The 13,753-nt window shown below is 38.3% G+C and overlaps 1 protein-coding gene across 1 annotated transcript in view; it reads right to left on the bottom strand.

Moving 5' to 3' along the window:
- Positions 1 to 3,748: 3,748 nt before the first annotated feature.
- si:ch211-266k8.4 (TBC1 domain family member 10B) overlaps positions 3,749 to 13,753 on the bottom strand; it is a 66,451-nt gene continuing 56,446 nt past the window's right edge. Inside the window, exon 15 of the mRNA XM_052120157.1 lies at positions 3,749 to 4,106. Coding sequence (XP_051976117.1) covers positions 4,013 to 4,106 — 94 coding nt within the window. The 3' untranslated portion in view covers positions 3,749 to 4,012. The remainder of the gene's footprint in view (positions 4,107 to 13,753) is intronic.

The following is a 13,753-nucleotide window of genomic DNA, read 5'->3' as shown; positions in this document are numbered from 1 at the left end:
GAAGGTAAAGGCTGAAAATATTCATTCCACTCGAAATGAAAGTGAAATGATCTAGAAACCTCAGGCTCTGCTGGGAAACTGAATCACATTGGAATGGGGGTGTGAGCTATATTTGTAAGTGTTTTACTCTTGTAGTAGCTTTAATTTTCAATTTGACTAAAGAAAACTAGGTGACTGCAACGTGCAACACTAGTGTTAACATGCACTAGTCTCAGATAGACCAAGCTACAGTCCATTCACTAACCATCTGATGCATACTTCTCACAAAACTGGAAAGCACTTTCTTGATCTAGCAAGCTCTAATCTGATTGGCTGACATAACACAACTTCCAGGATAAAGGGCAAACATCATCTTGTATCAGTCCAGGTGGATAAATCAAGCAAATTCAAAGTCTGCCAGACTAGTGCAGAATGTTTTATTCCACTACTGCAGAATTGTGTCTGAATCCTAAGGTATAGCTGCCTTGTTGCCTCACTGGCCTATCAGTCAGTGTCTTAACAGACAGCATTTGCGTACGTAGGTAACTCCGGAAACGTATTACTGACAGTTGCTAGGATACCAGCATTCATTTAGTGTAACCAAACCACAACCGGTTATTAATCTAGAACAAAATCAAGAGAGTTTTGGTGACAACAAAGCATATATTTAATAACTACAATAATACGTTCTCAATAGAAATGAAAAAGTTGGGAAAAGTAATAATAAAAATAATAATAATGTATACACAAACTGGCTATAAACTGCCTCTGTTGACACCATTTTCTTTTTTTAGTTCAACCAGTGTGGATCCACATGCACAGGAGTGTGGAATTACACAGGCAGCGAAGGACACATCTATGCTGTATTGAGCTAGATGAAGGTTTGTCAATACAAAGGATGTGACGTAAACATTCCGTATACAGCCTCCGAAGGCAGTATTTTCCTGGTTTGCACTTTGTTTTCTGTGGATTTAGTCTATATTTATTACTGTTGGAAATACAGAAATGTACAGTCTGTACATGATTTGCTAATTTCCCAGTGCTTTCAGTACAACCGTTCATAGAGACACCCGCACTACTAAAAATTTTTTTTTTTTCTTTCTTTTTTTACACAACTCTATTATTGTGGTGCAGTCAATTTCAGATAAACCCACCGCTAAATGACACGTAAAAAAATAAATAAAAAAAGAATAATGGTTGGTTGCTTTACATGTCGTTCAGACTGTCTCTTAAGGCCTTTTTCAGACTGCCTCTAAAAATCAGATTTTTTTGCATATCCAGATGAGTATTTGATATTCTGGACAGCAAAAAAAACACATGAAATCGGATTTTTCAGAATCTGATTCAAACCACATAGGGTAGTAGTTTCAAATGCAATTGAAATCTGATTTTTTCAGATGCATCTCAGTCCGGATGCTCTGGCTGTTCAATTCAGATTTCAAATGGTCTTTTGCGTCACTCTTAACACACAATGATGACGTCAAAAATTGGTGACTGCAGCACGGAACATCTACAATATTTACCAGCCTCCTCTGTCGCCGAGTTTTCCTTGAGCGACGGAGGAGTCCTGCACCGCAACTGGACAGGGAACTTATTTGCAGAGCGAGATGATGCACCTACATTATTCCCGCATCGGTTTTGAAAGCATCGTCATGCTACGTCGTTACCAAAGCAACCCATGTAGATAGGTTGGTTATATCTGAATGTGCAAATCTGATTTGATCACTTGCAATTAATAGTGTGGACAATCTGCCTGAAAAGATCTGATTTGAGAAAAAAAAATCTGATTTGCCTGCAGTCTGAACATAGCCTTACTGTCTAAGTGGGTGGTTCTTGGCAAGAATAAGCAGCAGACCATTCATTGTGATGTTTAGCCAGACTTTAAAAGTTCTGGCTACGCAAGACATATTTTTCACAAGTAGGCATATGTGCCTGCATTCACATATATTTTGGCTTCAGCATGCACAGACCCTCACTGAAAACAAGCCATCTTCAGGGAGCGATGGATTGGATTTTTCTTCACGCTTTGTCGTCACAAACAATATCTTTAATGTGGCTCTTGTGATGAAACATAAATGGTGCGTCACATTAACAAGCACATTATGGAGAGAAGGAAGTTCAAACAGACAGAGACGTTTTTCAAATACAAACAAAGCTGACCTCTATGTACAAGCCTGCCCTGGGTTTGAAGGGGCATTCCTTCTGGCTTTGATCCTGAACTAGTGGCTCTGAGCCATTACAAGGTCATGGAGGTTCACTCAAAGCATTCCTTGACTTAATAGGTCACTACACTAATAGATTATGTGGGGATGAGGGTGTGTGTGAGGGTGTGCAGTATCTCAGAGCGGTTGTGACACACTCAAAGTACAGGAAGCAATAGGCCTCAAACATTTGAAAGTTTCTGTGGGTCTCACAATACAACAAAGCATCAATATTATTATTGCTCATACTTGGGTTTATGGATTTGTTTCTCACCAAAACAATCTTATGTCTTCAAAAGACTTGGAACATGATGGACTTGCCACAAGGACTAATTTTAAGATAGTCTCCTGCTTAGTGTTTTTAGTTACATAGTTTTCAAGTGGTAGTAACTTTGTACACATTGTAGTAAAGAAAAACATTATAAAAACAATTCCTTTGTAGTATTTTTGGCATGCTTTATATTCACTTTGACCCATTAAGAATACTTTACCATCAATTCTGGAGAATGTAGACAAACGTAAACTCCAACCCTCCACCTAAAGAATTTCAAATAGCTAAAGTCAACCAGTGAAACAGTGCTGTGTCTGTCAGAATAAACCTTAAAAGACTTATGATAAGACTAGCTTAAGATAATCAACCTTTCACAAGACCATTGTGTGGATGGGGCACCTACAAGGTTGTTTTTCATGTTGAATTATCATGAAGACAGGTTTAAAAGGCACTAAAAAGAATCCACCTCAATTTTATTGACAAAAAGACATCTGAAGGGGTGCGTGTGGACTTGGAGTTGTTTGGACCACTGAATCTATATGCATATTTAAAGGGATAGTTCACCCAAATGGAACAAGAACAGCAACAAGAAGGTGAGCAAATGAGAAATGTAGTTTTGGTGAGAATTCTCCCTTTAAACAGACAAAGCCATCGAGGGGTATAAAGAAGAAACAAATATAGAGATGACAAGATAAAACAAATTTCATAGGAAAAACAGAAACCGGCTCCTCCACACATCAGTGTTAGGTTTGCTTGCGTGTGGTGCTGCTCATCTGAAACCTACACCTCAGATAATTACAGGGCCGTCACGCTCAGACACTTTATGACACACCCTCACAAACACATATGCTCTCTTTTAAAAAAACAGAACACTTGTTAGTCTTTTTATGTGTCGTCACTGTACTCCAACTACCAACCTCTTATCAGGGAAGGTTGAGGGACCACAGCAGTGAAGCCTGTGAGACACAATAGATCCCACATTATTAGTGTCTAACAAGGTCAGAAGTGTTTTATGGAGGTTTTACTGAATGAAACTATTAGAATACTGTTTTACAATATTAAAACAGCTTGTTCTGATTACAGAACACCATCTCTATATTTTACCAGATATTTTATGCAACGAAAACAAACTTGGTTCCAGTTGGAATGCTTAACTTCTACACAACTTTTCATCCATAAAGTTTAAAATTTTTAACACTCTTCAGATTTTAAATGTGGTCTTTAAGTTTTGAATCACTTATTCATGAATAAAGACAAGAGGCTTTAAAGTGTCTTTTTAATCTTTTATTATCTCAGATGAATATAAATGCTACATTAAAACATGGACATCCCCACAATTATAGAAGAGCCATAAAACTACAAATAGGACATTCATTGATTTAGACATTCAGTCGGTAGTGCATATAACCAACATGCAGTCATTATGTTATAGTCAAGAGTGCTGTCAAGTTATTAGTAAACAATGACATTAAGGCAGGAGCCAGGTAGGGTTTTCATCACAATCATTGAGGTAAGAGATGAGGTCAGCATTTTATGTTCCATGATGAATCTTGTAGTTGACTCAGATTAGCTGTGATTCCTGCACTTGATTTGCTGTCATTGGGCATGCGATGTAGTTTCTCTCAGTCAGAGGTGGACACCGGGTAGAAACATTCCTGTGTTTACAAACAGAGAAAGGTAGATAGTCAGGGTGTTGGTTCAAATTATTTTCAGTGCAATAATTACATGAAAAGTCCTTAGCTACCAACTAACACTAAACTATTATGCCACCACAACCCTTTTTAGTTTAGATTGTTTTTACACTAGGTTGGATGGCATGGTTCAAATTGATTCCACCCCCTTTCATGTCTCTTTTTATTGTATTATTAGTCTATGAACTGCAGTTTGTTTGCATTATTGATGCGAGAAACACCCTGAACAATGTGACAGATGTTTATCACTGTAACTAGGTGACGACTCCAGGAAAAGATGCCAAAAATGGAATGTGTTGTACTAAAAACCTAATATGCGAAGAATGGCAATTGCGCTTCTCTGCGAAAAGATGCATTGCAAGCCATGCAAGGAATGCAAGTCGCACACCAAAGTCAATTTCTGCAGAAATGAGAAATGCATTTGCCGCTTTGAATGCAGTCCTGTTTGTTGTCATTAATTCGTCAACATCTGTGCTTCTCTTTCAAAAATTTGTGAACCATAGCAGAGTACACTTGAACAGTACTCCAGACCCCCATTTTCATTTGGACTCAGTTGTTTCTTAGTGCACACCACAGTTAAAAAAACTTTTTAATTTAAAGTGGTCATGTCATGAGGAATTACATTTTCCTTGATAAGAGGGCATTGTACTATAAAATATGCTGTACATTTCAGATCTCAAAACTTAATCCCCAATGCAATAAAAGCCTTTATTGAAACAAAGCAGCAAAAATGCCTTGTTCTTTACTTCCGCAACTACCCTACAAGGGGGCTCATTAATTCATGACCGCCTCTTCAGCGAAAATACATCAACGCCTACTTCACATAATTGCACCTTTGGCCCAGCCCACTGGTGCTTCAGTTCATAAACAGAGAAAGCAGGACAGACAGGCCAGTTTCACAGTATACCACGGTATGAAAATTGACGGTTATCATAACATGTACATTTGCTTATCTACGTTATTGAGAAAAAAATGCAACCGGACGGAGAATCTCACATGCGCGTGCGCATCTCCTTTCCTCCTTGTCTGCCTGTCAGACTCGTAAAATTGCATCACACACACACACACACACAGTGGAGAAAATGTCAGAAAGAAGCGTGGGGGTCTGACATAAGTGAATGTGTGTGTGAGTTAAAGCAGTGTTTCTCAACAGGTCTAATCGGACTAGGTCATGGACAGCAGGGAAAGAACAATGCCATGGTTCTCCCATTGAAGATATTTTGGTGGCCGCCCAAGTGATAGCCTATTTTGTTTTGAATGAATGAGTGATCAGGATGGTTTTCTCATCATTTTGTAGCAAAACCTCTAGGCTACAAGATCCAGTTCTCAAAAGTCTTGTAGGCAAATGTTTAGTATTTGTTATATGTCCTTATTTCAGTGACTTAAAAGTTTTGTTTTTTCAGAAACCATGCAAAACATTATTTTCTCAAAAATACAAACCTGTTGCTCACATATTATTGTAGCCCAGTTTGCGCTGAATACAGTGTTATCAGACTTCAGCCATTAATATGTTTTTAAGCAACTGAAAAAAGCACAAATTTCAAGGCATGTCAAAACTTCTCCAGGGCCCAAAATACCCTCAGACCCCAGAGGGTTAAGATGATGTCACAGCAGTAAAGGTGGTGCAACTATGACAATCATCCTATAATCTCACCCACGTCGCCACTTGATTTCCAATGTAAAATCTGTCCTGAAGCAAAACAAGTTGAGAACCACTTAGTTAAAGATACAGACAGGAACAATCTGGCTGCACTGTCGCACACCTACAGTTTATGTTAATTCTTAACAATCATAGGACATTACTTTAAAAGCTCACACAGCTGTTGTTATTTTTCATTTTGAAGTTAATTTAACATGCTATGCTAACATTTAATCTAACATGCTTTAGTTATATAACATGCTATAGTTACATGCTATTTTTTATCATGTTTATAATTCGGTTTATTATTATAATTCTGTTAGCTTTCTTATTTTTTCTATTTATTTTATTTTCAAAAGGGAGACTTCAATTATAATAAAGTGTTTGCTAAAAAAAAAAAAAAAAAACTTCAGTTTTCACTGATAATATTAATTGTGCAATACCTTATACCGTGAAACAGTGATATTTTCAGAGACTGTTATCATATCGTGAAAATCTCATACCGTTGCAACTCTAGGCCTCACTATTCCTGAACACCAAAGGACAATTTTTTTTAATTATTTTTGAATATAAACATGAACTAGACAGATGTCTTTGACCATTGTCATGTATCTCAAACCACGATTGGTTGCTTAGGAGAACTGGCTGGAGTCACTCAACATCAATACTAGCTGAGCTACCCAGGCCTCCAAGTCTTGATGCATTTCTGGTGATGTGCATTTCAGTGCAAGATGATACTGGAAACTGGATGTGTGTTTCTAGTTCAAACCATGTTTTGGACTAGTTCAAACCATGTTTTGGACTATGTTAGAGTGTTATTTGGATGTGTCTTCAGCATATTTCAGCATGGATTGCATGTATTTTCGGCTCATTTCAGCATGGATTGCTTGTGAAACAGTTATAAAACGATTAAAGCTTTGCAAAGGAAATGTTATTGAAGGATGGGGCAGTTAAAAACACTTTTATAAGAAAGGAATTTTCCTCCATTGAAAATTGAGACTTTCAAAAGTACTCTCCATAACTGCATACTTTGGAAATGATGATGTTAGGCGTTTTCAAATGAAAACGGATTAGTGTGGACTTACATCAGGTCTACACCGGGCGTGTCTATTGATGCAACGCAATGGCTTAAGCCTGTCTGAACTGGACTTCTAAACCATTTACAGTGCATCCGGAAAGTATTCACAGCGCTTCACTTTTTCCACATTTTGTTATGTTACAGCCTTATTACAAAACAGATGAAATTAAATATTTTCCTCAAAATTCTACAAACAACTTATTGACAACGTGAAAGAAGTTTGTTTGAAATCATTGAAAAATTTTTTTTTTTTATATATATATCAAAATCACATGTACATACAGTGGGTACAGAAAGTATTCAGACCCCCTTACATTTTTCACTCTTTGGTATATTGCAGCCATTTGCTAAAATTATTTAAGTTCATTTTTTTCCTAATTATTGTACACACAGCACCCCATATTGACAGAAAATCACAGAATTGTTGACATTTTTGCACATTTATTAAAAAAGAAAAACTGAAATATCACATGGTCCTAAGTATTCAGACCCTTTGCTGTGACACTCATATATTTAACTCAGGTGCTGTCCATTTCTTCTGATCATCCTTGAGATGGTTCTACACCTTCAATTGAGTCCAGCTGAGTTTGATTATACTGATTGGACTTGATTAGGAAAGCCACACACCTGTCTATATAAGACCTTACAGCTCACAGTGCATGTCAGAGCAAATGAGAATCATGAGGTCAAAGGAACTGCCTGAAGAGCTCAGAGACAGAATTGTGGCAAGGCACAGATCTGGCCAAGGTTACAAAAAAAATTTCTGCTGCCCTTAAGGTTCATAAGAGCACAGTGGCCTCCATAATCCTTAAATGGAAGACGTTTGGGACGACCAGAACCCTTCCTAGAGCTGTCCGTCCGGCCAAACTGAGCTATCGGGGGAGAAGAGCCTTGGTGAGAGAGGTAAAGAAGAACCCAAAGATCACTGTGGCTGAGCTCCAGAGATGCAGTCGGGAGATGGGAGAAAGTTGTAGTAAGTCAACCATCACTGCAGCCATCCACCAGTCAGGGCTTTATGGCAGAGTGGCCTGACGGAAGCCTCTCCTCAGTGCAAGGACTCCAAGATGGACTCCAAGATGATGATAAATAAGATTCTCTGGTCTGATGAGACCAAGATATAACTTTTTGGCCTTAATTCTAAGCGGTATGTGTGGAGAAAACCAGGCACTGCTCATCACCTGTCCAATACAGTCTCAACAGTGAAGCATGGTGATGGCAGCATCATGCTGTGGGGGTGTTTTTCAGCTGCAGGGACAGGACGACTGGTTGCAATCGAGGGAAAGATGAATGCGGCCAAATACAGGGATATCCTGGACGAAAACCTTCTCCAGAGTGCTCTGGACCTCAGACTGGGCCGAAGGTTCACCTTCCAACAAGACAATGACCCTAAGCACACCGCTAAAATAACGAAGGAGTGGCTTCACAACAACTCCGTGACTGTTCTTGAATGGCCCAGCCAGAGCCCTGACTTAAACCCAATTGAGCATCTCTGGAGAGACTTGAAAATGGCTGTCCACCAACGTTTACCATCTAACCTGACAGAACTGGAGAGGATCTGCAAGGAGGAATGGCAGAGGATACCCAAATCCAGATGTGAAAAACTTGTTGCATCTTTCCCAAAAAGACTCATGGCTGTATTAGATCAAAAGGGTGCTTCTACTAAATACTGAACAAAGGGTCTGAATACTTAGGACCACGTGATATTTCAGTTTTTCTTTTTTAATAAATGTGCAAAAATGCGAACAATTCTGTGTTTTTCAGTCAATATGGGGTGCTGTGTGTACAATAATGAGGAAAAAAAATGAACTTAAATGATTTTAGCAAATGGCTGCAATATAACAAAGAGTGAAAAATTTAAGGGGGTCTGAATACTTTCCGTACCCACTGTAAGTATTCACAGCCTTTGTGCGATACTTTGTTGAAGCACCTTTGGCACCAGTTACAGCCTCATGTCTTTTTGTGTATGATGCTACAAGCTTGACACACCTATTTTTGGGCAGTTTTTCCAATTCTTTGCAGGACCTCTCAAGATCCATCAGGTTGAATGGGGAGCGTCGGTGCACAGCCATTGTCAGATTTCTCCAGAGATATTCAATCAGGTTCAAGTCTGGGCTTTGGGTGGTCCACTCAAGGACATTCACAGAGTTGTCCCGTAGCCACTCCTTTGCTTTCTTGGCTGTGTGCTTTGGGTCGTTGTCCTGTTGGAAGATGAACCTTCGACCCAGTCTGAGGTCCAGAGCGCTCTGGAGAAGGTTTTCATCAATCCTCACTAGTCTCCCAGTTCCTGCTGCTGAAAAACATCCCCACAGCATGATGCTGCAACCACCATGCTTCACTGTAGGGATGTACTGGCAAGGTGATGAGCGGTGCCTGGTTTCCTCACGACATGACACTTGCCATTCAGGCCAAAACGTTCAATCTTTTGTTTCTCATGGTCTGGGAGTTCTTCAGGTGCCTTTTGGCAAACTCCAGGCGGGCTGTCATGTGCCTTTTACTGAGGAGTAGCTTCCGTCTGGCCACTCTACCATACGGGCCTGATTGGTGGAGTACTGCAGAGATGGTTGTTCTTCTGGAAGGTTCTCCTCTCTCCACAGAGAAATGCTGGAGCTCTGTCAGAGTGACCATCGGGTTCTTGGTCACCTCCCTGACTAAGGCCCTTCTCCCCTGATCGCTCAGTTTGGCCGGGCGGCCAGGTCCTGGTGGTTCTAAACTTCTTCCATTTACGGATGATGGAGGCCACTGTGCTCATTGGGACCATCAATGCTACAGACATTTTTCTGTACCCTTCCCCAGATCTGTGCCTTGATACAATCCTGTCTCGGAGGTCTACAGACAATTCCTTGGACTTCCTGGCTTGACATGCACTGTTAACTGTGGGACCTTATATAGACAGGTATGTGCCTTTCCAAATCATGTCCAATCAACTGAATTTACCACAGGTGGACTCCAATCAAGTTGTAGAAACATCTCAAGGATGATCAGTTGAAACAGGGTGCACCTGAGCTCAATTTTGAGTGTCATGGCAAAGGCTGTGAATACTTATGTACTTGTGATTTTTTTCATTTTTATTTTTAATACATTTGCAAAGATTTCAAACAAACTTCTTTCACGTTGTCATTATGGGGTATTGTTTGTAGAATTTTGAGGAAAATAATGAATTTTAATCCATTTTGGAATAAGGCTGTAACATAACAAAATGTGGAAAAAGTGAAGCCCAGTGAATACTTTGCGGATGCAGTGTCGCAATTTTATTGCTATTGCAATTAATTGTGCAGCCCCAATATACTGTAGATTCAACAAACCAAAACATGCAAATCTCTACTCAAACAAGGGAAATAACAATGCAAATCTCATGTACATAGCCTTACGCTACATCCTATCTTTAAAAAGTAGTTAGTTATAGCAACACCCTGTACAAAAACTATACAAAACTAAGCACTACAAGCAAGAAATTTCATGGCTCCGGTCACCTCAGGCAACAAGAGCACTTTCATGCTTTATTTTCTCTCTCTCTCTCTCTCTCATCTCTCAGGAGCACTCAAAATGTCACTTTGCCCTGCTATGGGATTCAGTGTGTACTTGCTGAACATCCGATTGAACTAAAATAAACTCTTTCAAACTAATGCAAGTTTAAAAATGTGCTACAACTATACTACATGTAGGTAGTAATAAAAAATATTTGTTATTGTCTATTTCTCAGAAATTTGTTTTGTGCCAGTGTATTATTATTATTTGGACACCGAAACACCACATCCATACATGCTTGTTATGAGCATATAGTTTCAAAACCATTGACATTAAGCAAGTTCGTCCCCCTAACAGCTTCCACCCTTCTGGGAAGTCTTTCACTAGATGTTGGAACATGACTGTAGGGATTTGCTAACATTCAGAAACAAGAGCATGAGTGAGGTCAGGTAGGATGATGGGGTTTGGGTCAGAGTTGGCATTCTAATTCATCCCAAATGTGTTCAATTGGGTTGAGGTCTGTGTTTTCTGCAGGACAGTCACATTCTTTCTCATCAGACTCAGTAAATCATTTGTGTTTTGTGCACAGCAAAATTGTCATGCTGGAACAGAAAAGCACCCTCTCTAAACTGTTACCATAAATTTGGAAGCACACAATTCTCTAGGATGTCAATGTTATGGCCATGTAGTTTACATTTCAAAAACATTTTATTAACAAAGATTACAAACTCCTGTTTCTGTACATAAGCACAATAAGTTTTCTTCTATCCAAAGAAATTCACAAATCCAAATGAAAATTATGATATTAACAACCGCAACATCGGTGCAAAAAATTAGCACCTAATTTTTATATGGCTAAATTGAAATATTCCAACAGTGCGAATAAGTTGGATCTTCTTTACAGACGCCTTTCATCAGGCTTCTACTAATTAAACTACAATCAAATGTACACTCGAAATAAGAGTGCATTGTGAGTAAGAATGAGTTAACAAAAGTATGGAACGAGTGGCTCACTCAGAATTCAGACACTCCTACAAAATGGCGGACACCCGAAATAGTGCACTATATAGTGGATGGGGACGGTTTGACACAGCGAGTGCTCCGTGACCAGGGTTGGTGTCCTACAAAGGCAGCGTACTCTGCATTTAGAGAGCGACGGTACTGCTGTACAGAACTAATGTTCTAAATTCTTTCAACACTGAAAACTGTAACTACACTGAAATAAGAATCCACGCAGGACTTAAAAAGCTATGAAATAGTGAAATAGCAAACCCCCAGGCATTAATAAATCATGTTTCTTTGGTTTATATTTCAGCATTATATATAATGTCCCTGTGGTACATTTTCATGGTTTCACCGAAATAATTACTAGAAAGGTTTCAAAACATCTCTTCTTATTTACAAATTCATCCAGATCTGACAAGAGCCCTTTAAGGAGTAGTTCACCCAAAAAAGAAAATTCTCTCATCATTTACTCACTCTCATGCCATCACAGATGTGTATGACTTTTTTATCTGCTGAAAACAAATTAAGATTTTTAGAAGAATTTCTCAGCTCTTTTGGTCCATAAAATGCAAGTAAATGGTAAAAAACAAAACAAATAAGTCATCATAAAAGTAATCCAGAAGATTCCAGTGGTTAAATCAATATCTTCAGAAGTGACGTGATAAGAGAATGTGAGAATGAGAAACAGATCACTTTCACAATATTCTTATAGATTATTTTATGCTGCCTGTATATGCTTTTTGGAGCATCAAAATTTTGGCACCTATTCACTTGCATTGTACTGACCTACAGAGCTCAAATATTCTTCTAAAAATCATAATGTGTTCTCCAGAAGAAAGGAAGTCATACATATCTGGGATGGCATGAGGTAAATTATGAGAGAATTTTCATTTTTGGGTGATCTAACATTTTAAAGTGATAGCTCAGGCACAATTTAATATAACACTGTCATAATTTTAATATAATACTGTCATAATTTCCCTACCTCATGTTGTTCCAAACCCATGCGACCTTCTGTATTGTGTGAAACACAAAAAATGTTCGACAGAATGCTAGGGACTGACAGTCTCGGTCACCATTCACTTTCAAAATATTGAGAAAAATAAAAACACATTCACTCAAAGTAAATAGTGACAAACATTCTGTCTAATATCTCATTGTGTTGCATGGAAGAAAGAAAGTCATATGGGTTTGGAACAACATGATAGCGAATAGTGAATAATTTACATTAATAATAATAATTCTGTAATACATGTTAATTGTGTATTATGTAATGGAATATAGGGGAGTTAACATCTATTTTGTCATTTGTAAAAGTAACGAGTTACTCACTACTTGAGAACTCGTTTATGTGGATCCTTTCTTACTCAAGTAATTATTTATATTAGTACTTTTACTTGGACAGTTTTTGGCCACTCTTACCACCTCTGTTCTATATAAAGAACTATACAATTTTTGTAATGAAAAAAAAACAAAACAAAAAAAAGCAGTCTAAATAAATGTAGAAAGTTTTTCTGCCACAACTACCATAGGTAATAAAGTACAGTTATTGTTACTGCAGTAAATCCATGGTAAATGTTTGTAAGTGTTGTGATTTCGAATTGAAAAGCCTTCTATTTAGTTTTCTTTGTCAGTGCTGTTTATAATGTGGGGAATGTTTTTTTTAAACTATTTTTTTTTGCAACAATTTTGCAACAGACAATTCTGTACCTTATTAAAACAGGTTTTGTGATCCCCTCTGCGAATCTTACTGGTACACAGGTGCATTTAATATAGACTGGGCGGTTGAGACAGTCCGCAAATTACCGCACCTGCTCTGCCCTCGTGCTGTTATGATTAAGCCGTGTAGATAATTGACCCGTTTAGTGCTGTTTCATTTAGCTTTTGAAGTGAGCAAAATGCACTCAAAAACATACAGATGACAGGGGAATGGTCATTAATATTCACAAGGAAATTGCTAACTGATTGTTCAGTGAAACGTTGTGATCCCCTGCCATCCTACATTTCAGAAATGAGTTCACAGGCCACTTGAAATTGAGTTTGATACGTTGTGCGGTGACTTCACTGTGAATGTATGGGTGTGTGTGGTGGATGGGTTTTACTAATTTAGTATTTGTGTTTTAATTACCATGTGTTGGCTTTACTTCATTTAGAATTCATGTGGTCACAATAGGAGTGAACTGGAATTTTGTCTTTGATGAACCTTGTACATCGGAGAAGCCATTAATTACATAAGACTAAGCAGCAACTGTTACACCTGTGGTCAGGTAGACATATACATAATTCATAATCTGTAATTACACAATAATATACTAAACTGGAAAAGAAAATTTAAATAACAATGGTTATGAATGTTTCACACATTAAACAAAAAAAGTATTGGGCAAAAAGGTAGTACAAGATGCACTATTCAAAGATGAAGAG

This window comes from Xyrauchen texanus, chromosome 46 (assembly GCF_025860055.1).
Source record: "Xyrauchen texanus isolate HMW12.3.18 chromosome 46, RBS_HiC_50CHRs, whole genome shotgun sequence".
Lineage (NCBI taxonomy): Eukaryota > Metazoa > Chordata > Actinopteri > Cypriniformes > Catostomidae > Xyrauchen > Xyrauchen texanus.
Note: the sequence above shows the minus strand (reverse complement) of the source record. Positions and strands in the feature narration are given on the sequence as shown.